Genomic DNA, 24,480 nt, shown 5'->3' with positions numbered 1-24,480 from the left:
TTTACAATTTGCTTATTTACAAAATAACAAATTAGCAAAGGACCAGCCACCCACGCATTACATATACATTGTAGTTACACAGTAACTGTTTTGGTATGCACCAAACAAACCCATGTGATAAAAAAAGAGTGTCCGCGAATAGCATCACATGGTGGCTGTTGAACCTCATTTCCATGACCCATCACAATCTAGAGTTTGTCTGGAGGGCACAACCTCATGCATAATTCATGAGGCTTATTATAAATAATGCATAATTCATGACTTCCCCAGTACAGTATGACACATCACAGCGTTTCCAAGAAACCGTTTTGCTGTGTACCCCTGCAGGCTTGTGTTGATGTGATTCCCTTACATACACGTACGTGTAGCATCAGTGCTTTCATCCTTCACATCGGGCTAAAGTGCAATTACACTCGTATCGACCCCAGAGATTTTATAATCAACTGGGAACTAATTGACCACATATTTTTCATTTTTAAATATAGAATTGTACATATTATCTGTTGTACTGAAAGTGTGTCCAGTGGTTGTTGTTGTTGTTGTTATTGGTTTGCTGTAACACCATGTGTGTGTATATTTGCCAGGTAGAGTTTGTTCTTAGAGAACTGTCTTGCTTTATTCTACTATCGCGGAGTAGATGTTGGGGATTCGGGAGACTTCTCACGCTGTTACTAATAGCTATGAAATGTGTTAGCTTGCGTGCTCGACATGCGGAAGCCAGCCGGTTATAAACAGCTCCAGCTGGTCATTATCAACCGTTTAAACCCCCCCCATGTGATGCACCCCCCACCAATAGGAGTAGAGAAACTGTCTGGGGTATTTATGAAGCCAACTATGAATCTGATTTCTGAATCTTCTGAGCAAATTCCTCGTTACTATTATTATAAATATCTTTCAAGATCTGTTTTTAAGGGTCTTGGTACTTTTTGTAGGACATTAAACCACACTGTCCACAGATTTACATTAAACTCTCACAGTGTGAAAATAATGATTTTAGAAAGCTTCCCTTAAAGTATTACTTGCTGAGGGGCTGTAGTTTTTGAGAAATGAGTAAAACAAGTCACACAAATTATTTCATCTCTATAAGATGAAAATTATTTTAGCGTGGAAAACGTATTTTCTTGACATTGTTTTACTCATTTCTCAAAAACTACAGCACCGCAGCTAGTAATATTTTAAGGTACGCTTTCTGCTATCATTATCTTCAAACAGTGTAAGTTTAATGTATGTGGACATTTGGGTTGATTGTGTTTTTTTTTATACAAAAAGTACCCAAATCCTTTAAGAGTATCAGTTAAAAGTATACTTACCCTTAAAACAAATGAGATGGATCTTCTCTGAGTTGTTCAACTCATTTTGGCTCTGGTCCTGTGATATAAGTTCTGGTCACAAAAAACTTTTGAGCCACACAAACCAGCCTTGCGATCTTCTCCCCAAATACAACATGTAGCCTTTAAAAGGGATGTTGAACAGAATTCCACAATTTGGAAAGTTGAATAATGCAAAAATCTTATCAAATCTCAATTTCACGAGGAGAAATCCATTGTTTTATTATTTTTAAATTAGTATTTTCATAATAACAAGTGCCATAAAAGTATTAATTAATATCAAACTGCGATTTAATTTCACGCACTCCTGGCGCGTTGTTACTAGCATGGCTTGACAATGTGTAACAATTTATTCGCAAAAACATTCTCTGACGTAGTTATAATGCACCGATAAATAAAATTGTTAATCATTTATAAAAGCCTGTATTAAACAGCTCAGCATCAACTTGACCTCGTAAATAATTCATTTACATGCAATGCACACGACCTGTGATTGCACACGGACGCCATTATCGTTTGTAACAACTTGTACGTAAACACTCAACAAAGGCACACACCTTTTATTGTGTACGCATGTTTTGAGTTTCTTTTTGATTCTTTTGTTTTTATTCTTTGAAGGCCAATCAGTTGTTTTATGGAATTGTGCGCCAGTTGTCTTTGAAAGGATAAATTTCATTCACGTCTTGTTTTTGTTTTTCAGTAAACGGACAATCGAGCTATGGAAAATTGATCAAATTCAGAGGTGGGGTTTGAGTTGAAATAATGAAAAGGGTTTTAGGTCTTGTCAAGAATCATGTACACTGTACATGTACATTAACTTTGTACACAATTTTACTTCAAGAGCAGTATCCTGCTGGTGGTGGTGGTGGTGGGGGAGGGGTCCTCCAAAGCCTGTGTCATTTAAGAAAACAAAAATTAAAAACATCCAACAGCACAATCAGGATGAATAAGAATTTAGAAGAAATGCTAAGTTTTAGATGTGAGGGAACGCCAACAGGGGAAAAAACAACATGCAATCAGGTAGGACCAGTAAAACCAATTCCACATGGGTCCGATCTGTGGTGGGATTCGAACCAGGGTCCACGGGGGTGAAAGGCAGGAAAAAACCCACAGGCTCCCCATGTGTTCTTGGCTTTCACACTATTTTAAACTTGATAATTTTTTAGTCATCGTCAGTGAGCTCTCATTTCTCAATGATTACTAATAATTTACCGTAGTTCGTGGTAAGTCCGAAACTGCTGGTCTTTTCTTTGACATGTGCCATTCAAGCTATTTGTGGTTGGGCTCCCGTCATGCCCGTGGAATGTTGGGCGATGACGTAATGCTCGGACCATGACTCAATACTCCGCAGAGACCGCAGTCACGCTTGTCAAATTACATACCTCGCTGTTAGTCAGTTTAACAAATGAATCAAACATTGTCTGAAAAAGCTTTCTCGTATTTAGAATGCAAGAAATGTGAGTGTCAAAACCTTTCATAACCTTACACGTACTTCGTGCCCATTCTGCACAGATTCAGTATTCAAATTTGGATAGAAAATGGACAAGACCGCCGGGCTGGTTGCTCAAAGTTTTTACTGGACTAGAATGTGGTTTACAAGAAGTTGAACAAACACTAAAAGATGGTATCTCATTGTCAAAGATACACAAGGTATCATTATTCAATTGAACTTTTGTCCTTTGAGTTTACTGGCCCTACGCTAAAATCAAAGGCTTTCGGCCAGCGGTCCAGTATTAATTTAAAAATGTAATAAATTTCTGATTAAATTTTTTTCTGATTTTTATTTTTCTCTGTCTTTCCAACTTGTAGTTTTAAAATGTTGGTGTCCATTAATTTGTGTATAAATTTCTGATTTTTATTTTTCTCTGTCTTTCCAACTTGTAATTTTAAAATGTTGGTGTCCATTAATTTGTTTTGGAATAATAATTAAAAACAAAATATAATTTTTTTTTTCAACCAATTCTTAATTAACTTGATAATTAAAAAGCTATTTTGAATCTAGGTTTCAGTGTTAGTTTACACATCTTTGTCATTTTATTGGATATTAAAGTATATATTTTAAAAATTTAATGAACAATTTTAGAGTAGTAGGCCTACACGCCATGTTGTTCAAAGGGCAGATTTTGTTTATTAAGAACACTCGATGTTGTCTGTAACACGGCACTCAAACTTTTTACACGCCTTGGCGTGTGAGTAAAAAGTTCAAACACCTAGTGCAGACTCTGCAACGAGGTTAAAAATATTAACAAATCTGCCCCTTAAAGGCAGTGGACACTATTGGTAATTGTCGAAGACTAGCCTTCACAGTTGGTGTATCTCAACATATGCATAAATGACAAACCTGTGAAAATTTGAGCTCAATCGGTCATCGAAGTTGCGAGATAATAATGAAAGAAAAATAATCCTTGTCACACGAAGTTGTGTGCGTTTAGATGGTTGATTTTGAGACCTCAAGTTCTAAATCTGAGGTCTCGAAATCAAATTCATGGAAAATTACTTCTTTCTCAAAAACTATGGCACTTCAGAGGGAGCCATTTCTCACAATGTTTTATACCATCAACCTCTCCCCATTACTCGCCACCAAGAAAGGTTTTATGCCAATCATTATTTTGAGTAATTACCAATAGTGTCCATTGCCTTTAAAAACATGGAGATACTACTGCGAATGTGATTTATTATTATTGTGCAAGGATCCCTTGATTGAGCAAACATTTTAAATAATCAAATCTATAGGCCTACTTATTTAAAGTAGGGTCAGAATCATCTCAAAATAAAAACAAAATTGTCCAACTTTAATAGGCCTAATGTGAGATTAACTTCTGAACTGACATTTCATGGGGCAAAAGGTTGTGTCTCTGTTGCCATGGTGTTATCTTCACAATATAGTTGCCTTATGCATTGACGTCATTCAGTGGCCATCTTAGTGGAAAAATGGTAACGAAACAATCAAAGCGCATAGTCTGAGGTCTCAAAATCAAATTCATGGAAAATTACTTCTTTCTCGAAAACTACGTCATTTCAGAGGGAGCTGTTTCTCCCAAGGTTTTATACTATCAACCTCTCCCCATTACTCGTTACCAAGTGAGATTTTATGCTAATAAATATTTTCAGTAATTACCAATAGTGTCCAGTGTATTATAGCACTCTTTCCATTGGACTTTGCCCTTCATGAGTTTAATAGACTCTTAGCTCAATTTTTACGGGAACAGATATCACTGATTGACTGTTTTCACTTCTGATAAATTTACATGAGTTACATCACCATACTGTATTAATTTATCAATTAATTAAATACTTTATATTTCACTTGCAAAAATAACAAATATCCATGCGTTAAATCATTATTCATAAAACATACATTAACACTCCCCAATAATATTGAATCGTATATTTGTAGCAATCATTTGTTTCCAATCAGGCGGTGGCGACAATTCAGTTCGTTGCCGTAATATGATGACACAGTCACTCTTTGGTTAGAGGAAAATTACATGAATCATCGAGAGGAGTGATTTGTGCCGACAGAAACATCCAAATAAAGCAATTGAGGTTTTTATTTGGATGGATTTTTCAGTTACGCAACATCAATGCTGTTACACATCACTTCTCTCGGCGGGTATTAAAAAGCTGTTCTGTCGTTGTCTCGGCGACGCTTCTGCATCAGAACGATCAGTTCAGTCAGAGTTCAACGCCCTTGTTATACTGTGACGTCATGATTGGAGGCTACGTCACAGCGTCTGCTTCAGAGAGAGAGAGAGAGAGGTTTTTTAGCAAGCGGGAATACCGTACGCACACAGCGAGGCATGTGTACAATATGCCGGTACTGTCATCCTGTGTGGTTGGGTGGCATGTTGCTGCGATACAGATGGCAACATTCTCTTGTCCATGTAGTGATCAGTGAGATTTAGTACTGTCATTGCACATGAATGATGACATTTGGTTAACTCTCTTTTTTTTATTGCTTTTTTTCTCCTAAACTAATATAAAGTATACCTTGTCATTGTGGAAGGTAAACACATGTACATGTACTGAAAAGAAAACGAAAATGTGTCAGAATGGTTAATTTGCAGGTTCTTTGAAAATGTACAGTTCAATAAAATGAAATGAGGTAGGACAACTAATGTCCTTGACTGTGTACATTTCTCTTCATGTGTACAATGTACATCATATACATGTACATGTACGTGATGCAATGTACAAAAGGGCATCAGTCAATACATGTACATTGAAATGTTCACACTTACCTTGGATAAAATTGTACATATATTTACACCCTAAAAAATACAGCTTGAAAGTATTGACTATTTGTGGTTGTATTGAAGCAGGCACAAATATCAAGGTTCTCCCTCAATTTTGTTTTCTCGAATTTATGGGGCATTCTGGACCCCAATATTTTGCTCATTGGTCAAAGCACGCTGAATGGAAACAAGGTCTTCGGAATGTTTTCTTCAGAAGCCCTAACTGTGCAATCTGAAGCATTTTTTTGTCATGGTTTTCTCTTGATGTTTTTTTTTTTTTGAAAATATAAATTTGGGTATTGACCAAAAATTTAACTTGCACGCATTGGCCTGATAGGTCACGATACACTACATGTAGCATGGGTAGAACCCTTCCCATCGTGTACATACATTGGATTGGAATTGTTTGTGTAATGTTTTCACTTGGGTCCCATGTTAGATATGTTGGTCATACATGTAGGTCATTGGACAAAGTCCCGAATACCAGGATTGACCAATTGAAAACGTGGATTTCAAACCTTGGGCGTTCAGATGTCTTGAATGACCATTCCATCATGCAGCATCCCGTCTCATCCTGGCTCTGACCCTGGGCAAACTTGAATTTTATCTTGTGGTCACACATTGTCGTTGTCGTCGCCTTGATTGGGGGGCGTGGCAACGAGAGACCGATTGAGAGTACAGTTGACTCATCAAGATCTTTGTAGTTTGTTGAGGTTTTCCCAATGAGTCATATTGAGTCTCATTGTGACGTGGAGGGTCATCTTGAAGCCATGATTTATATTCTTTGTACTTGTACTTGACCCAGATGGGATCAAATTTTCAATTAAGACAAGTATTTTTCAGAGTTGTCTCTGATACTTTAAATGGTGCCCATAAAAAAAGCCATTTCAGTGTAAATACACGGCACCCACAGCAATTGCCATGGTGTCTTGTGCTTTGGTGGCAAAACTTCACAGACGGCATTTACATTTTCCTCATTGAGTGGAGTGCCCCTTACCAGATGGAAGTCGCTGTGCCACTTCTAGAGCGAAGTTCAAGGCCTGACTTTGTTTGTAGTTCGATCTGAAAAGGAAACCATTCAAAATATTGACCACCAAAAAACATTGTTTTTTTTTAATCAATTTTAAAGCCAATGGACACTTTCGGTAAACAGTATTGTTTAAAGACTCACACTGTGTGTATCACAACTGATATAAAAAATAACAAACCTGTGAATATTTAGGCTCAATCGGTCATCGGATCCAGTCGGGAGAAAATAACTTGAAAAACTCACCCTTGTTTCCGCATGTTTCGCCGTGTCATGACATGTATTTAAAATAAATCCGTAATTCTCAACAACGAGAATTGATAATATTGTTTTAATGTTTTCTCGAAAAGAAAAGCATTTCATGGAATAATATTTCAAGAGAAGTCTTTCACCATTACCTTCTGTAAACCCTGTAAGTTATTTGTAAATCTGTGAACTTTTTTTTAAAAGCTATTTATGAGAACAGATTTCTTTTGAGGTTTTTGATGGTTCGGCCGAAACATTTGAATATGAGGAACTATACCGTATGTGTAGTCATGCTCAAATTTCATTCAAGGTTTTAACAAAATAAATTATGTACTTTTTTGGACAATCTTGTTTCCATTCATAACTTGAATATCGAAAGCCAGCATTCATAAAGTGATTCAAAGGTCTGTGACAATGCACAAACAAACTTCAGTCAATGTTTTACACATACATGTATTACAATGTAACTGTTCACATTAATTCTTGTCATTTGGATTTCATTTCAGATTCAGAATAAAAACAAATAAGGGACACAAGTACATTGTAAAATTGTCCACCCTACTATCTGAAAATTCTAAAAACCACTTTTATTATTATATGTGAACTTTGAGTAAAAATGAAGATTTCTTTAGCGAGATTTTTGAAGGGGCACCAAAATCAGGACAACGGACTGATGGAGGTCATAGAGTTCGGTTGTTTCAGACATGATGACACACCTTCCCAGGTTAATAAAGATAAAAAAACACCATAAACTCAGATAACGATTGGTAGGATTTCCAGCGTGGTATCATCAGTGTCATCGAATCCCCCACTCCCCTCAAAAGCTTAATGTACAAATGTAATTAACAATGAAAGATGAATCATAACTCTAAGGCATTAACACTCTCGGACAATGCTGCAAGCGTGGAGCCAGCGGACACCTAGGTGACGTTGGCAGAGAGGAATTTTGTGGTTTTGGGGTAGCATCTGGGCGGGGTCTCTGCATCTTGTGGTTTTGGGGGATGATGACTGGGCTGTGATATAATCAGGACATTATTTTTGTTTTTTGTATTGCTTGAAGTTCAAAATTCCTTAATAGGACAGAGGAGTGATTGTACGTAGTTTGGGTTTGGGGAGGTTGGTGCCAGATGTTGCGGTTAGTATTGAAGGGATATTAAAGGCCATGTTTGAGCGTAAGAATTTAACCCGCTCAAAGAAATTGTAATATGCGAGCTTGTAATTAGCAGGAGTCGATTGTACCATACGGACAGAATTTGTGTTAAGGATGTAGTGGTTTATTGGGGTTTTAGGCAGCCATAAAGCTGAATTGCACATTATTACAAATGAATAAAAAAAATAAAGAATATTAAATTAAATTAAATTGTCTTTGAGTCTAAGGCCTTTCCAAAAATAAAGGCCTTTCCACAAGTATCCAATAATTGGCACTGTATGCCTCGATTTTTGTTATTGAATTTTTCGACATGATCGAAGGGGCACAGCCTACATGTAGTTTCCTCTGACATGCACTATTGTACAAGACAAATTTTTAAATTTGTATTGGAACTATGCAAAGGGCACCACAGCAAAAACTCAGGGCACCACAGCAGTCGCTGTGGGTGACAATAACGTATTGAACGTCATCATTAAACTTACTTTTATAGAATGTTTTTAAAGCCATTATACAAAAAATAAAAGTTCACAGATTTACAAATAACTTACAGGGTTTACAGAAGGTAATGGTGAAAGACTTCTCTTGCAATATTATTCCATGAAATGCTTTACTTTTTGTTTGTTAAAACAATTATCAGTTCACGATATCGAGAATTACGGATTTATTTTAAACACATGTCATGACACGGCGAAACGTGCGGAAACAAGGGTGGGTTTTCCTGTTATTTTCTCCCAATTGATCCTAATTTTCACAGGGTCGTTATTTTACATAAATAAGTTGTGATACACGAAGTGTTGGCCTTTGAACAACACTGTTTACCGAGAGTGACCAATGGCTTTAAATGCATGCTCAAAGTGCATCATTTGGGGCGAGTTTGGTATTTTTTTTTGTCTTGAAACCAAACACTCTTCAAGGTTTACAAACATACTCTCAATCATATTCTCATCAAACAAATTTTAATTAGATTTTTTCTTGTAGCCAACTTCCTCTTTAAACAATGTATGAATGTATTTACAGTCTGGCAACATTCCTGAGATCTTCGTTTCTGCGAATCATGCGGTTTTAGCAGCGGAACTTCAGATTTGCGGTTTTCTCTTTCAAACAAACACCGTGTGATCTGTGACGGATGTAATGTGCAATGTGTTTTTCGCATGCTGGGATGCAAGAATTTTAACAACAACGCTTTCTAGTTTCGTTGTTGTAATTTCAATATAAATCTCATTTGAGATACTTTTAAGACCTTGCAAAAAATACTTTACGCATATTGGAACAGTTATTTTAAGAATGTTTTGTTGTTGCTGTAACTTCTGTATCTCCTTTGAAATATTTAAGACTTTTGGAAAAATTTGTATCACTTACATTGTATACATGTATGTACACCACACACTGATTATAAGGATGTTGATTATGACAACAACACTCTTCATTTTTGTTCTTGTCTTAATTTTCGTATGTCATTGAAATATTTAAGACTTTGCAAAAATACTTTTCATTTTCAGGGACACTGAAAGATGTTTCAACAACAACACAAATTACATATACACATGTAGGCTACGAAGGCCATGACCTCTGTTGACCCGGGTCTGTCTCTTGGTGCCCCCTTCAAAATTGTCCCATACACTACAAATGTATAAGATTTTCCAACGGAAGTGTCTTTTGCAAAATGAAAAAAATTCTGTCCTCTCAAGGACGAAATGTATAGGCCTTGGAGATATTGGAATTCAACAAAACATACATGTGTACAAGTTTAAAAAGAGAATAAAACCATCCTTTAAAAAAATGACACAGTTTTTCTCATCTCCCATAGCAACAGGTTTTAACACTTAGAGCAACGTCTTAAAAACAAAATTGCAACAATAGAAAAACATATTCTCAAAGATGCGGACCCGATTTCTCATCGACCCTACACAGCGCACCTTGACATTTAAGTCACATGACCCGTCCTTGGCTCATCTTCAGTCGTCCCCGGTACCTCGCACCTTAATTGAAGTGGTAACCTTGTGGACTGATGACAGGAAAGGAAAGCTGTCATCTACAGGTTCTTCTTAGAAAGTGACGTGCAGGATATTCGACCGTCGTCATATTATACATGTATTAAAGACATTTTTGAGAGAGAGAGTTTTAATGTTTTTTCTCCCCTAAATTTTTGTGTGAGGCTTTAGTCTTTTCACTGAGAGAATTTTGGGACAGTACCCATGACCCTCCCGAGAGCTAATTTGATAATTATAATAAAATTAATAACATAAAAAACCAATATTTAATTATTAAAAAAGAATTAACATAAAACAAAGTGTCACATACATACATGTGTATACAGCTGTGTACATCACATGTCACATGGTACTAGCTCGTTACCATGGTACTAGCTGGCTACAGCAAAATATAAAATCATATAATATTATAATGTATGTACATTTGTGTGTAAAAGAACTGATATCAAATAAAAACAACTTAAATTACTGCAATATATCAATATTATTTTTTTAACAATTCCATCCGATTTATAGATTTTTGATGAGGGAAGCGATTCAAGAAAAACTAAAACTCAAACCAAAGAGGTGCTTGTGCCTGCTGCAAGAAAATAAAAAAATAATCAAATTTTGCAGACTAAGCAGGGTTTCCTTCCAAATTTAACCGAACCTGCTGTAAGACTACGCAGGTTACAGGTATTATTGTCCTAGCCTCCCGAAACGTCTATGATGGGACAACACGTGAGTACACACACACTCTATGCGTGTCACGAACCTTTGACATTTAGAAATTTTCTCATTTAGTGTAAAAAATGCATGGAGTTGACATTGTCAATTGCCTATCACTGTTTGGAAGGCACTACACGTGAGAGGGTTCATTTATTTCCCATGTATACAGATCTTGATGCGCTGCGCTATAAATAACAGAGGAATATATAACAAAGGGCCTCGCGATTCTCTCCGCTGTGCGTCTAGGGATATGTGCATAATTTGCATAATTAGTACTTTTGGGTGATTAAAAAATTCAACGACTTAAAGTTCAAACGTGCTTTGAAAAAGAAAAACCTGGGTCTAAGATGTGATTTTGTCTTTTGAGATTGATTGTGGAAGATAATGAAAAGGATGGAAATAATTTTAGGGTGCATGTAACCCATTACAAAGAATACATTCACACAGTACATTTATAATGTACAAGCATTTACATCATGTGAACAATGTACATGTACAGGTATAAGTACCCCCTTTAACTTAAAGCCGTTGGACACTTTCTGAACGGAACAAAAATTAAAAGTTCACAGATTTACAAATAACTTACAGGGTTTACGGAAGGTAATGGTGAAAGACTTCCCTTGAAATATTATTCCATGAAATGCTTTACCTTTTGAGAAATTATTAAAACAATTATCAATTCTCGATATGTGTACATCGAGAATAACGGATTTATTTTGAACACATGTCGTGACACGGCGAATAAGCGGAAACAAGGGTGGGTTTTCCCGTTAATTTCTCCCGACTCCGATGACCGATTGAGCCTAAATATTCACAGGTTTCAGCCCCCAGAATACATGGTAGCGTGCCCCTGGTGCCAATTGATTTGGTCGACGACGACCCAAATCAAGTGAAGTTTAGCCCTCAAGAGTGGCTGTCCTGTCTTGAGAAGTTACTCTTCCTTCTTTAGTCTGATTTCCGATATGGTTTGCCCTTGAAAGAATCGGAAAACTTATTTTTTTATTTTTTTTTATTTCCAAATATCACAATAAATAATCATAAAACATACAAGAAAAAGGAACAAAGGGTGATTAGAGGAGGGCACTAGGAAAAAGCCTAGGCTTGTACAGAGCCTGGACCCTTTATAATAAAAATTAATTGGGTTTAGTTTATAACAATACAAATTTTGATTGATGAAATAAAAGTACAGTGAAAGGTATAATGCATACAGCAAAAAATAGCTAAAATCAATGTTTGTTTGTACAATGTAATTAAACTGTTTAAAAAAAAATGTTTGCTATGCAGCCATAAATACATATATTGATAGTTGTGAAAAACGGAAAATTAACAGAAGATATTTAGGAAACTACATTTGTACAAGACTAGACAAATTGGAATGGATAATCATGGTGCGCGTGTACAGGTGGTGTCATTTTAGACGATACTGGTTATTTTTTGTTAAGTAGATTTTTTTGAAGTATTTTTTGAAGCCATGCGCAGTCTTGATTAAATGACCTGGGGTGGATTTCACAAAGAGTTAAGACTAGTCTTATCTCGAGTTAGGATAAGTTACTTGTCCTAACTTAGGACTAGCCACACGTTTTGTATATCTCTTAGGACTAGTCCTAAGTTAGGACTAGTCCTAACTCTTTGTGAAATCTACCCCTGGTAATACTACATTAATTAAGACGCCATGGTCAGTCCTTCTACTCAATAAAGTGTTCCTACTGTCCAAGGATGAAATCTCATCCCTCAAAACTACACATTGGTTGCGCACTACATAAATCATAACAGTTGGTCACGAGCCAAACTCAGGGGAAATATTTCCGTGCTAATCTGTGCATGATGGATGATGGTGTAGCATTCCACGTCACTCAGTAAGGAGTAGCTTACAACCGCCGACATGGCAGATAGGGTGGACTTAACGTTGGTACTTTATGAGTTCATATACTCTTTGTGATGTGACAGGTTAATGCGTCCGGTGGGACTAGCTGGAAGGACCAATGTGTCAATATTGAATCATAAGGGACTCCTGGTAGGGGATTCTTGAGAGTTTTTATGAAGACCAGAAAGGCATCAGGAAGGAAGTGCTGCCCTGTTTTATGGCCTGGAGCCAATAGGCAATAAGTAGTCTTGGTGTTTTGTAACTTGGTTGTTTCTTTTGATCAACTCTGGTGGTAATTGCCTGTAATGAGCGTGCACATACATTTTGTACATGAACATACAGCCATGTTCACAATGTGTACATGGGGAAGTGTACATGTACATGTAGCTGATCGGCTGATTTCCTCTCCTTTTCAAATCGATGCCGAAGAAAACTGAAGAAAAAAATGTGATCGACATTAACCTTTTTTTTTTGTGCAATTTAAAGTTGCACGTCTGCACTGTAATCCCAGCCAAAGTGCTTGGGTCCCCTGACAGTTTAAACATACCCTCCCCCACCCTCACTCTTTGATGTTATCATTTTTGATTTATTTGTTTAGGATTTGTTTGCCAGTTGATGATTGGATTTAATAGGCTTTTGAGTCACAGTGGTTTAATCACGGATCAGCACAGTATTTTTGCTTAGTGCGTGTGCATACTCCAAGTTGTACTAAGGGAGGCATTGTTCGCTAACACGGCCAAAATCACACTGAGAAAAACTTCCTGACGCAGTTCAACGTCAATTTTCGTGCACTAAACTTTTTTTAATGTTATTAAGCACTAATATAAGAGATGATTTGCTAAAGAAACATGTTGCCTTGGATCTGTCGAGTTGGTCTTTGAAAAGCGTTTGTAACGTTTTTGTTATAAAATGCATGATTAGAAAGATGTTTTAAAAGTAGAATACATTAATCCACACAACCATGCCTCAAAATTGCACGGTTTGCCTTTGACCTCGTCGACTAACACGGTCAACCATTCATGGAAGTCAAATTTTTGACTCCCATAAATGGCTGACCGTGTTACATGTAGTTCGCACAGTAAAAGGAAAAACCACGCAATTCCAAGGCAAATTTGTGTGGATCATTGTATTCTACTTTTAAAACATCTTTCAAACCTTGAGCATTTAATTAAAAAAACGGTTACAAACGCTTTTTAGAGACCAACTCGACCGATCCAAGGCAATGTGTTCCTTTAAAGGAACACGTTGCCTTGGATCGGACGAGTTGGTCAAAACAAAAGCGTTTGTAACGTTTTTTACAAAATGCACATGGTTGGAAAGATGTTTTAAAAGTAGAATACAATGATCCACACACGTTTGCCTCGAAATTGCGTGGTTTTCCTTCTACTGTGCGAACTAACATGGTCGGCCATTTTTGGGAGTCAAAATTTTGACCCCCATAAATGGCCGACGTGTTAGTCGACGAGGTAAAAGGAAAACCACGCAATTTCGAAGCATGTTTGTGTGGATCATTGTATTCTACTTTTACAACATCTTTCTACCCATATGCATTTTATAAAAAACGGTTACAAACGCTTTCCAAAGACCAACTCGTCCGATCCAAGGCAACGTGTTCCTTTAAGAGTTGTTTCTAGTATTTCATATCATTACTCAATAGAATTGAAAGGTGACATTCAACATTTGAACATAATTTGTTTTTGTTCAAGATATTACACAGTGAGGTACAGATGATATAGAAAGGTTTGCGGTGACACCATGTAATGACTATCTCTAATGAGTTGGGGTGGTTCTGAAACGAACCGTTGGTTTCAACTCGAGGTACACATGTATGCATCGGGGTTGTAGCTGTAGCTGATTGTAGTGGTGGGCAATAAATCAAAAGGGGATCAACAAAATTATTCATGTTTAACTATGGGGACATTATTGCTGAAGTGGGGCAAGGTTCCCAAACTGTTCATGTTATGGGGCCATGCAAGAAGTTGAATGGCCTTTTGATTGTGTTCTTTCTCCGTGACATTTAATTCTCCTCATCATTAGCTGTATCTAAGATCAATGCAAAGTGGACAATATTTGAAATCTGTGCTGGGCAGCATTTAATGTATTTTTGCGAGTCCTGGGCAGACCTCGCCCAGCACCGCCCACCGTGCGTGGCTACAACACTGGGTATGCATTATTCATTTGAAAAACGCAAGACAGCTGGATTTGTCCGGTCATGAGTTTACCGGCCCAACCTTAAAACTACCAGCCCCAGGTCGGTGGTCCAGTATAAAATTCAAGCCAATAGACAGTTTGCAATTTTTTAATTTGGATTTGGCAAAATTTTGTTTTTAACCCTACATTTCTTTGATGTCTTTCTTTCAGGATGGGTCATACTTGGCTGAACTTCTCCTGTCCAAGGGATACAAGGTGAGTGAGATTTTTTTTTTTTTTTTGATCAGTCAAATTTCTTTATGAGCTGCAGGGTTCTCCATACGTGTACATAATTTTTTTTCAAAATGGTGGGGCATTCTGGATTCAAACTTACGGATGTTTGGCCAAAGCTTGCTGAATTGAAACAAGGGGCCAATTTCATAGAGCTTTTGCTTAAGCACGAAAACAGCTCGCTTATTTTACGCATGTTACTGGCCAAAATGTTATGCCATATACATTGATTGTGACTGGTAATTAGCTGTTGTTCACTTAGCATAACAATTGAGTGGAGTCTTGGCCGGTAATGTGATTTTACTAAGCAAGGATTTTTTTGCTTAAGCAAAATTTTGTGCTTAAGCAGCTCTATGAAATTGGGGCCAAGGTCTTTGGATTTTTTTCAACTGGGTGCTATTCTTGGTTTCTAAAGTCCTACTGTGCAGTCTGGAACATTCCATATAATGGTTTTCTCTTGAAGATTTTTGTGAAATTTGCGCTTATCTGTACACACATCCGCCGAATGGGTTAGCTGTTGAAAAAAAAAATCATAGGCATATTACTTGGGTGGGATTCGCACCCAAAACCTTTCCAAATCTAGAGCAGTGTCTTACCAACTAGTCATTTAAACATTGTTTGTTCTTTTTTACGAAGGTGCATGGCATCATCCGGCGATCAAGCTCATTCAACACGGGGCGTATTTCCCATCTGTATGGGGACACTAAGACGCATCAGGAGAAAGGTAATGTGCGAGGGTGAAGGGTGGTGTTGCATGGTCACACTTTTTTTCCCCAATACCACATAGAGCAAGTTTGAGTGCCCACATTTAGTCGACCCATGATTGACCCCTGACATGTGCAGTGACGTACCCACTCGAACGACTCGTTTGGAACCCTAGTCAACCCTCGGTACCGCTGTATTCAACACTTCCAACATGCCTGCCGCCTTTTCGCTATAGTGTCACTGGTTTCCCTTCAGCGCTTCAAACACGTTGGCATGGAACAGGCTATTAAGACCACGTCGGAAGAAAACCATAGTCATGAGGGTGGTTCCAAATGGTCCAACACAGTAGTCAACCAATGGTTAACCAGCCTGTTATTGAGTAAAAATAGTCAACCTTTAGTTAACTGTTGTTACCCCAACTTGTTCATAGTGGCTATGTGACATCAGTGGTGAATGCTTAGCGAAGCCATTGTACATGTTGTATGGGGAAGAAGCAGTGGCCCAGCGTTAAAATCCCTTGAAAATAAAGAAAGTTTGGCTTTGATCATTTTGTACTGTAGACGACTGTGTCCGAGGCATCTGTCTCAGTCTTGGACTTGATCTCAATAGAGAGGTGTTAGTTTCAGTCTACCCCTCAGCTCAGCATGATCAGCGATGAGGTCTCAAGCTTGGTTAGCACCAACCCTCGGACATTGAACTCTAGGTCCACCAAGCTCTGACTGTGAGGTCTCTCTGTCGGTCTCGCTCATGGGGGGATCGGCCTGGGTCTCTGTCTTCATCTTGGACTTGATCTCAATAGAGAGATGGTAGTTTCAGTCTACCCCTCTGCATACTCAGTGATGAGGTCTCTAGCTTGGTTAGCACCAACCCTCGGACCAAGCTCCGACTGTGAGGTCTCTATCTTGGTCTCGGTCATGGGGGAGGGGGGGGGGGGGGTCTCGGTCTTTGTCTTCATCTTGGACTTATGATTGTAGTATCTGTAATATTTCAAACTATCATGGATGTGTGAACTAGATACATGTACAGTACAATGTACTACTAGGCAAGGTACTGATGAAACAAAACCCATTATGAGATGTGCATGTCAAAACAGTCACAAAATAACTGGACAGTTTTGAGACACTAGAGGGCAGCAGATTCATATTCTTGAGAATGTGTGCTTAAATAGGTTTTGAAGTTTTCCCGGGCTTTTTAATTTTGCTTACCATTTTTACAGGCATGAGAATCTTCCGGATTTTTCCGGAATTCCGGATTTTTCACTTCAAAATATGTGGTCTCCGAGTTCAATGTGAATTTGCTATAAAATTCGGGGGGTAGGTTTTGGGGGGTATACATTTGGATTTCTCTAATCCCTCTTCTTTAGTCAGACAATGTCCAGTTTACCTTTGTAATTGTTCTTATCGCGGATCCACACGTACGGCGTTCATGAAAAAACGGCACCTAAACAATAAATTGCCGTCCAGCAACTGGCTCAGTTTACGGCTTGTGGTCTTCCTGGCATCGCGCATGCATAATGGAGCAGCAGCGACCGATGTATAAACTTGCCGCATTCCTTGGTTCGTTTATAGTGGTACGTAATAATGTTTGCGTGTAATGCGCTTGCTGCTGCAGCAAAGATAACACGTGTGGAGACTTTTGAAAGTCTACTGAAAAAAACAATGCACGTGTTTGCACCATGTGTACTGTGTACGTGCAGGTTTGTACACGAACCAATGAGCGGCGCGGCACGAATCTGAGATCGCCGGCAGGCCATGGGAAACTGGTACCTGTTATTGCCTCACAACAGCGAAAGATATATTGGGAACCAGCGAACACACTGTGCGTCCGGACGACGTGCTTTCTTCATTGGTTCTATTTCTATGTTGGGGTCTAATCTCAACCTCGTTCCAGTTATACCCTATGCTGAATAACAACCTCTTTCTCAAAAACACATCGCTCTCGCCAAGTATATAGGCCTATATATATTTTAAAATGTAACTCTTTACTGATCTTCTATTTATGACGGACTCAAGCACTTTCTTTTCATCATTGACGCAGCGCTTGTTAGTTTGAGACATTAAGATAACATTGAGATAACAGCTACTTCAGAAGTTTCAAAACTGTTGTTCATAAAGTGGGGGAAAGAAAATGTGTACCCACGATTGTGGCTAGTGCACACTTACCATCTCTCATCATGGCTAGTTTTAATTTCCCCAGTGTGGGATAATAAAGTTCTTATCTTATCTTATCTTATCTTATCTTATTTTGTGATCAGTGGAGACAGCATCAGAGTGAAATTCTCATGAAGCTTACACTTTACCTAAAACATCTTTCTGTTACTTTAAAGACACTGGACACGTTTGGTAACTGTCAAAGACCAGTGTTCTCACTTGGTTTATCCCATCATAGGCATAAAATAACAAGCTTGTAAAAGTTTGGGCTTAATCAGTCATTGAAGTTGTGAGAAAATGATGAACGAGTTTGTGGGCTTTCAGATATGAATAAAAGCTAGAAGTCTTTTGTTATTTTAGTGAGAAATTACCTCTTTCTCAAAAACTACATTACTTCAGAGGGAGTGGTTTCCCTTAATGTGTTATACTATCAGCAGCTCTCCAATGCTCGTTACCAAGTCAGTTTTTAAGTTAATATTTGTTTTGAGTAATTACCAAACGTGTACCTTCCCTTTAACTCTCATCAGACATGATACTACACTATGGAGACCTCATTGACAGTACTTCTTTAGTGAAGATCATTAGCCAGGTCAGGCCGACCGAAATCTACAACCTGGGAGCCATGAGTCACGTTAAGGTAAGGTCGGATCAGCAAGAAAGTTGCAAGAAGTAATTAAAGAAAACACAACCCTTGTTGCTTAGGATTGTGTGCTTTGAGATGCCTGAGAAAGTCTTCATGCCCGAAGCCTTTGTTAGATTCAAATTTGTTGTTGAGAAAGTTTCCTCTTTCTAAAAAAAAACTGCATTAATGCAAAGGGTGTCATTTCTAACAATGTTTTAAAATATCAACGGCGAAAGTATGACACATGACGCATGATGAAGAAATAAAATGACAAGCTTCTCTGGGCAGTCAAAAACAAAGAATGTTGCCCGATTTTTCAAAGTGAGCTTTAGGTCCTTAGCAACTACTAGCTTGACCACGAGAATAAAACTTACTTCCAAGTTGGTAACAAGCAAAGGAGAGCTGTATAAACAAAATTGTGAGAATTGGCTTCCTCTGAAGTACATGTATCATAGTTTTTGAGAAAGAAGTTATTTCTCCCTGAACTAAAAATAACATGACTTCAGGCCAGAAGCCTCTTATTATGCATCTGAAAGTACACAAATTTGTGCAACAAGGGTGTTTTTGCTTTCATTGTTTTCTTGCATCTTCGATGACCAATTGAGTGCAATTTTTACAGATTTTTTATTTTGTACATAATAGTGGGATACAGTGAGAATACTGGTCTTTGACAATTACCAAAGGTGTCCAGTGCCTTTAAAGACACTGGACATTATTGGTTATTGTCGAAGACCAGTGTTCTGACTCGTAGTATTTCAACATGCACAAAATAACAAACCTGTGAAATATTGAACTCAATTGGTCGTCGTAGTTGCGAGATAATAACAAAAGAAAAAAACACCCTTGTCACACGAAGTTGTGTGCTTTTACATTGTTGATTTTGAGACTTCAAATTCTAAATCTGAGGTCTCAAAATCCAATTCGTGGAAAATTACTTCTTTCTCGAAAACTATGTCACTTCAGAGGGAGCTGTTTCTCACAATGTTTTATTCCATCAACTTCTCCCTATTTACTCGTCACCAAGTAAGGTTTTATGCTAATAATTATTTTGAGTAATTACCAATAGTGTCCAGTGCCTTTAAAGGAGAATGCTGGTTTATAATGCTCCTTTTATTTCTTTGAATGATGCAATGATAGTTTGTATTAATTAAACGCATCCGGACGACATGTAGTGCTGGAGGTGGGAAAGGAAGTACATTACGTGTTTCCAACAATACATGGTGTAATTATCGGACAGAACAATTGACAGGGAACGGATAAAGTGGCGCTAATTAGCCTGATGAGTTAGTGAGGCAGTTCGTTAATTTAATGGCTGGCGGGAACAATGGGCCTACGTGGGATGTTTGATATTGCTTCAATTAATCAGGAACCAAGTTTCAATTGGAGTGGGTTATTTTCGTCTGTTCTTGCGAGTTGGGATGGAGTGTGTTTTATTTACAAGTCAATAAACTGCATGGCACTCGGGTCATCGGTAGGTCGAATTTGTTCATCGACTTCGTACAATCTGATCTACAGTCCTGGCCAAAATGCTTGGCCAATAGTTAGAATAATAATAGAAGACCACACACTAAGAGTTAACATTGATGTTGGGCCGCAACCAGTTGTGGCCAGGATTATTGGTCCATTTTCATGCATCTACTGAGGTGACAAAGTTTTGCCAGGGAATTGAAAAACAATATTAAAAAATCAATGAAAGATCATCTCTCGATAGAATGTACATGTTCTCTTTCAAATTTCTTAAAAGCAACTCTCGGGCGATACTGTCTTTTATGACTGTATTACAATCGCCTAAGACTTGCAATTCATTTAAATCAACTTCTACTGGATGGAAAGGGTCAGTTAATACTATTCATACTACACTTTAAAGGAACACGTTGCCTTGGATCGGACGAGTTGGTCAAAACAAAAGCGTTTGTAACCGTTTTTTATAAAATGCATATGGTTGGAAAGATGTTTTAAAAGTAGAATACAATGATCCACACAAGTTTGCCTCGAAATTGCGTGGTTTTTCTTCTACTGTGCGAACTAACATGGTCGGCCATTTATGGGAGTCAAAATTTTGACCCCCATAAATGGCCGACGTGACGCAATTTCGAGGCATGTTTGTGTGAATCATTGTATTCTACTTTTACAACATCTTTCTACCCATATGCATTTTATAAAAAACGGTTACAAACGCTTTTCAAAGACCAACTCGACCGATCCAAGGCAACGTGTTCCTTTAAATATTCATGAGTGTACTTTCAAATATTTATGAGTACAGGCTGAAAAATCTCTAAATCTCAAAGCAAGAATACACATTGAACAGCGACACCTGTTTCACAAAACAAAACATTTGAAAATTTCAAAATTCTGACATAATAAGGCGTCGGAATTCTAGGTATTTTGCATGGCATGGATGGCAAATAGTATTGACTTGGCATCTTACAAAGCTCTTGGGGGTATGACGTATAATATACGTAGGTTCTTGTTTATGTTTGGCTCTGCGATAACATTCTGTGTTAATTGCGACAAAGCGGTACATACAGTTTTTGTTTGCTCATAACGTATTTTAATCACAACAAAGTTTACACAAACAACAAGCAAGTAGCCTTACTGTTGGTATTCCCTACTGGTTATTGACGACAACACACCTGTTTTTATGAAAAAATAAATCCCAAACCGTATTACTTTAAAGGCAATGCACACTACTGGTAATTACTCACACAAATTGTTAGCATAAAAAACTTACTTTGGGAACAAGCAATGGAGAGCTGTGTAAGTAGAAAACATTGTGCAAAATGACACCCTCTATGTCACCAAAATTATTGAAAGTCTTCAGGCTTGAAGCGTGACTCCAGGCTTTGAAGCCTTTCTCAGGCATCTGAAAGCACACAACAGTGTGCAACAGGCGACCACTACCTTTAAAGAGAATCCTTTTCTGAAAAATCGTTTATACCATCAACAGCTGCAGTGCTTCTCACCGAGTAAGTATTTTATGGTCATTAATATTTGGAGTAATAACCGATGTACGACCCGTACATTAAAAACAAATGTTCACCTTGAGTTACAGGAAATGACCAGATGTTAGGATTGAATGTTATTCCTGGGATAACATTAGACCATGTACTCAGCTCATCATGTTGTCGAACAATGATGAAAAAATACGTATACCATACACGCTGCAAAATGATGACGAAACTAAATATTCAGCCTGTGCACATCAGTTTGGGCCAATAAGCAAGTTTCTTTTGACCTCTAGACGAGGGCGCCCTACTCAAAATGGTGTCTATGAGCTGTGTATTGAGAGAGTCGCCACATAATGCAAGCGTCATTTTGAAGCCTGGACCCACCCGTCTCGGAGGTCACAAAATATCTACCAGGTTCGAAAATCAAGAAGGGTGATGACATGAGGAAGGTGGGTTCAGGCTTTAAATCGGCGCCTGCATATGTGGCAACTCTCTCAAACCACAGCTCTGGCCATCGTAGAGGGGCCAGTTTCCTTTCGTTACATGGTTGCTGAGAGCACAACCCAAGTGGGCAGAATGGTCGGTGTGTGACCTTGCGACGATTGGACATAAAATTGAGTCTAATCGCAAATTATCACAACTCTTTCAATAAATGGCTCTAATGGTGTCATGTGTAAGGTCTACAGCAGCCCTGCAATTTGTTAGGTCCTTCAGCACCCCCTTCCTAAGTTAGTTTTTCTTATTGCCGGGGGGGGGGGGGGGGGGGGTGGGGGGAGGGTAACAGATTTAGCAACCTTCAATTACTAAAAGCGTATTAAAAACAAGTTTTGTTTTGAGTTCACACGATGCTCCATGGTTCACATGAGTCGTTTTTGACAGGTTGTGGCCCACTTTTAATAATATCACTGATCAAACACTTTTGGGCATAATAATGTGGAGCAAACAGTTATAAAAGATATCAACTTGGTAACCAAACAATCAAATAAATGTTATAATTACTTCTTGAACAACATTCTTGGATTTGCTTCAATCATTGAACAGCGCCCTCTGTTGTTACAAAATAATATCTTCTTGGATAGTATTGTCAATAGAGGGCGCTAGTGCTAAAATGCAGGCTAATAATTGTGTACTTGGCTGGCTGAGAGAGAAAGCAATAAGGTAGTAGTGGGTTGGCTTGAGGGAAAGCCTAACACTTTGTCTGTTAGGTAGTGTGGGTTGGCTTGAGGGAAAGCCTAACACCTGTCTGTTAATGCTGGTTTTACTGAAGCTAAGTTACTACTCAAAGTATTTTCAGTGTATTAAAATTAATAAATTGATGGTAAACGTGGTAATACAAGCCCGTAATTTCATCTTTAAGAAGACAAGGCCATTTTCCTTCTGCAATGGGCACTTCCTTTGGAAAATCTTGAAGTAGATAGAAAACTCTGCAGGGGCACCAAGGCCAAGACCAGGGGCAACAGAGGCCTCCAGGGCTTCCATGTTATTCCAGGCCTGGTCAATGTACTGTATTGTATTGTATTGCATTTTTATTCCGAACTGTATTGAAAAAGAGCAGAAGGAGATGTCTACCCTTATATATTGACAAAGAACAAAACAAATTTTATTGAGGCGCAGAGGGTCGTTGTCTTTCTCTGTCTGTTGCCCCTGTTTCTGGCCTTGGTGCTCCTTCAAAAGTTTTGCATTTATAATTTTAAATATTACATGTACTTCAACAGAAGTTTCCTTTGCCGAATGAAAATGGCCTTGTCCTTTTAAAGATGAAATTCCAGGGCTAAAATATGATATTTCAAGAATGCATCTTTTTTTTTTTTAACCGTATTTTGTGAGGCAATTTACACACTGGTTAAACTGTTTAACATAATTTTCCTGAGGTCATTTTAGAAAAAGCAATCTAGCGGGAAAAAGATGTTTTGTTTTAACATCAACATTTTTTTATTGTATAACTATACATAGTGTTGTATATCAAATTTTGTAGGTTTCAAAATATTTGTTTTAAGGCTGTAGTCCAGAATGGTGTACATGTAAATGAAAAGATACCTGAAAAAGTTGTGGACAGATTTTACAATTCTGAATGCTCTCCACAGTCAACTTAATAACAAGTCATTTTCAGGGCTGTATGCTTCGTTTTTGAAAGGGGAAGGGCACCAAGGCATTTTCTTCTTGGTAAAGGGCACCCTATGATGAAATTGCAAATTCGTACTGGAGCATTTCAAGGGCACCAAGGCAATGACCAGGGGACACGGAGGTAATCGCCTTCGTTGCCTCCGTGAAGTATCAGGCCTGCATTTTGGGACCAATCTATCACCTTCAAAATATGATACTAACAAACAATGAATGATTCACCAACTCAAGAATAACACTGCGTTTAGCAGAGGGGAGACCAACCATCGATTTCACAAAACTCTTCCTAACTTAAGACTAATCTTAGGACTAAGGACGAGTCCCAACCCTGCACTGTAGCATGCAGACCTTAAGACTAATCCTAAGTTAAGATGAGTTACTTGTCCTAACTCGAGATAAGACAAGTCCTTACTCTTTGTGAAATCGACCCCAGGCTGCATAGTCAACCATAATGCTGTTGGCTCCATGGCCATATTTGAAATTAAACCCTCTGAAATCTGAGTAACGAATCATGCACTAATCATTTGTCAGGTTCAAATGTTTCTTGGAGGAAAGTTGTCAAAACTATAGGCTCTACATGAAGTTAATTTGAAGGAATTCAATATATATTTTGTTTGCGCTAACACCATGTGTGTATCTACTTGCCAGGTAGAGTTTGTTCTTAGAGAACTGTCTTGCTTTATTCTACTACTGCGGAGTAGATGTTTGGGGTTTCCGGAGACTTCTCAGGTCTGAAAAGAACTGTCCTACTTTTTAGCTATTACCGGGGCGGATGGTATAGAAAATAGGCTGGGACTACTTACTGTACCGTGATTTACTGTACTACCGTGGGGTCAGTTCTTCAATTTGTCTCAACGTTTCGATTAGCTTGCTCTAGTCATCGTCAGGAGACAAAAGCCTTTCTGAAAATAGTTTTATATACTATCATAGCTGCACTGCTTCTCATTAATTTGTTTAATGTATT

The 24,480-nt window shown here is 38.1% G+C and overlaps 1 protein-coding gene across 1 annotated transcript in view; it reads left to right on the top strand.

Moving 5' to 3' along the window:
* Nucleotides 1-24,480, top strand: part of LOC139934823 (GDP-mannose 4,6 dehydratase-like) — a 94,415-nt gene that overhangs the window by 14,295 nt on the left and 55,640 nt on the right. The window contains exons 2-4 of the mRNA XM_071929226.1: nt 14,911-14,955; nt 15,607-15,694; nt 18,353-18,462. Of these exons, the coding sequence (XP_071785327.1) occupies nt 14,911-14,955; nt 15,607-15,694; nt 18,353-18,462 (243 nt within the window). The remainder of the gene's footprint in view (nt 1-14,910; nt 14,956-15,606; nt 15,695-18,352; nt 18,463-24,480) is intronic.

Source organism: Asterias amurensis, chromosome 3, assembly GCF_032118995.1.
Source record: "Asterias amurensis chromosome 3, ASM3211899v1".
In the NCBI taxonomy this organism is placed as follows: domain Eukaryota; kingdom Metazoa; phylum Echinodermata; class Asteroidea; order Forcipulatida; family Asteriidae; genus Asterias; species Asterias amurensis.
This window is presented reverse-complemented; position numbering and strand designations above follow the sequence as displayed.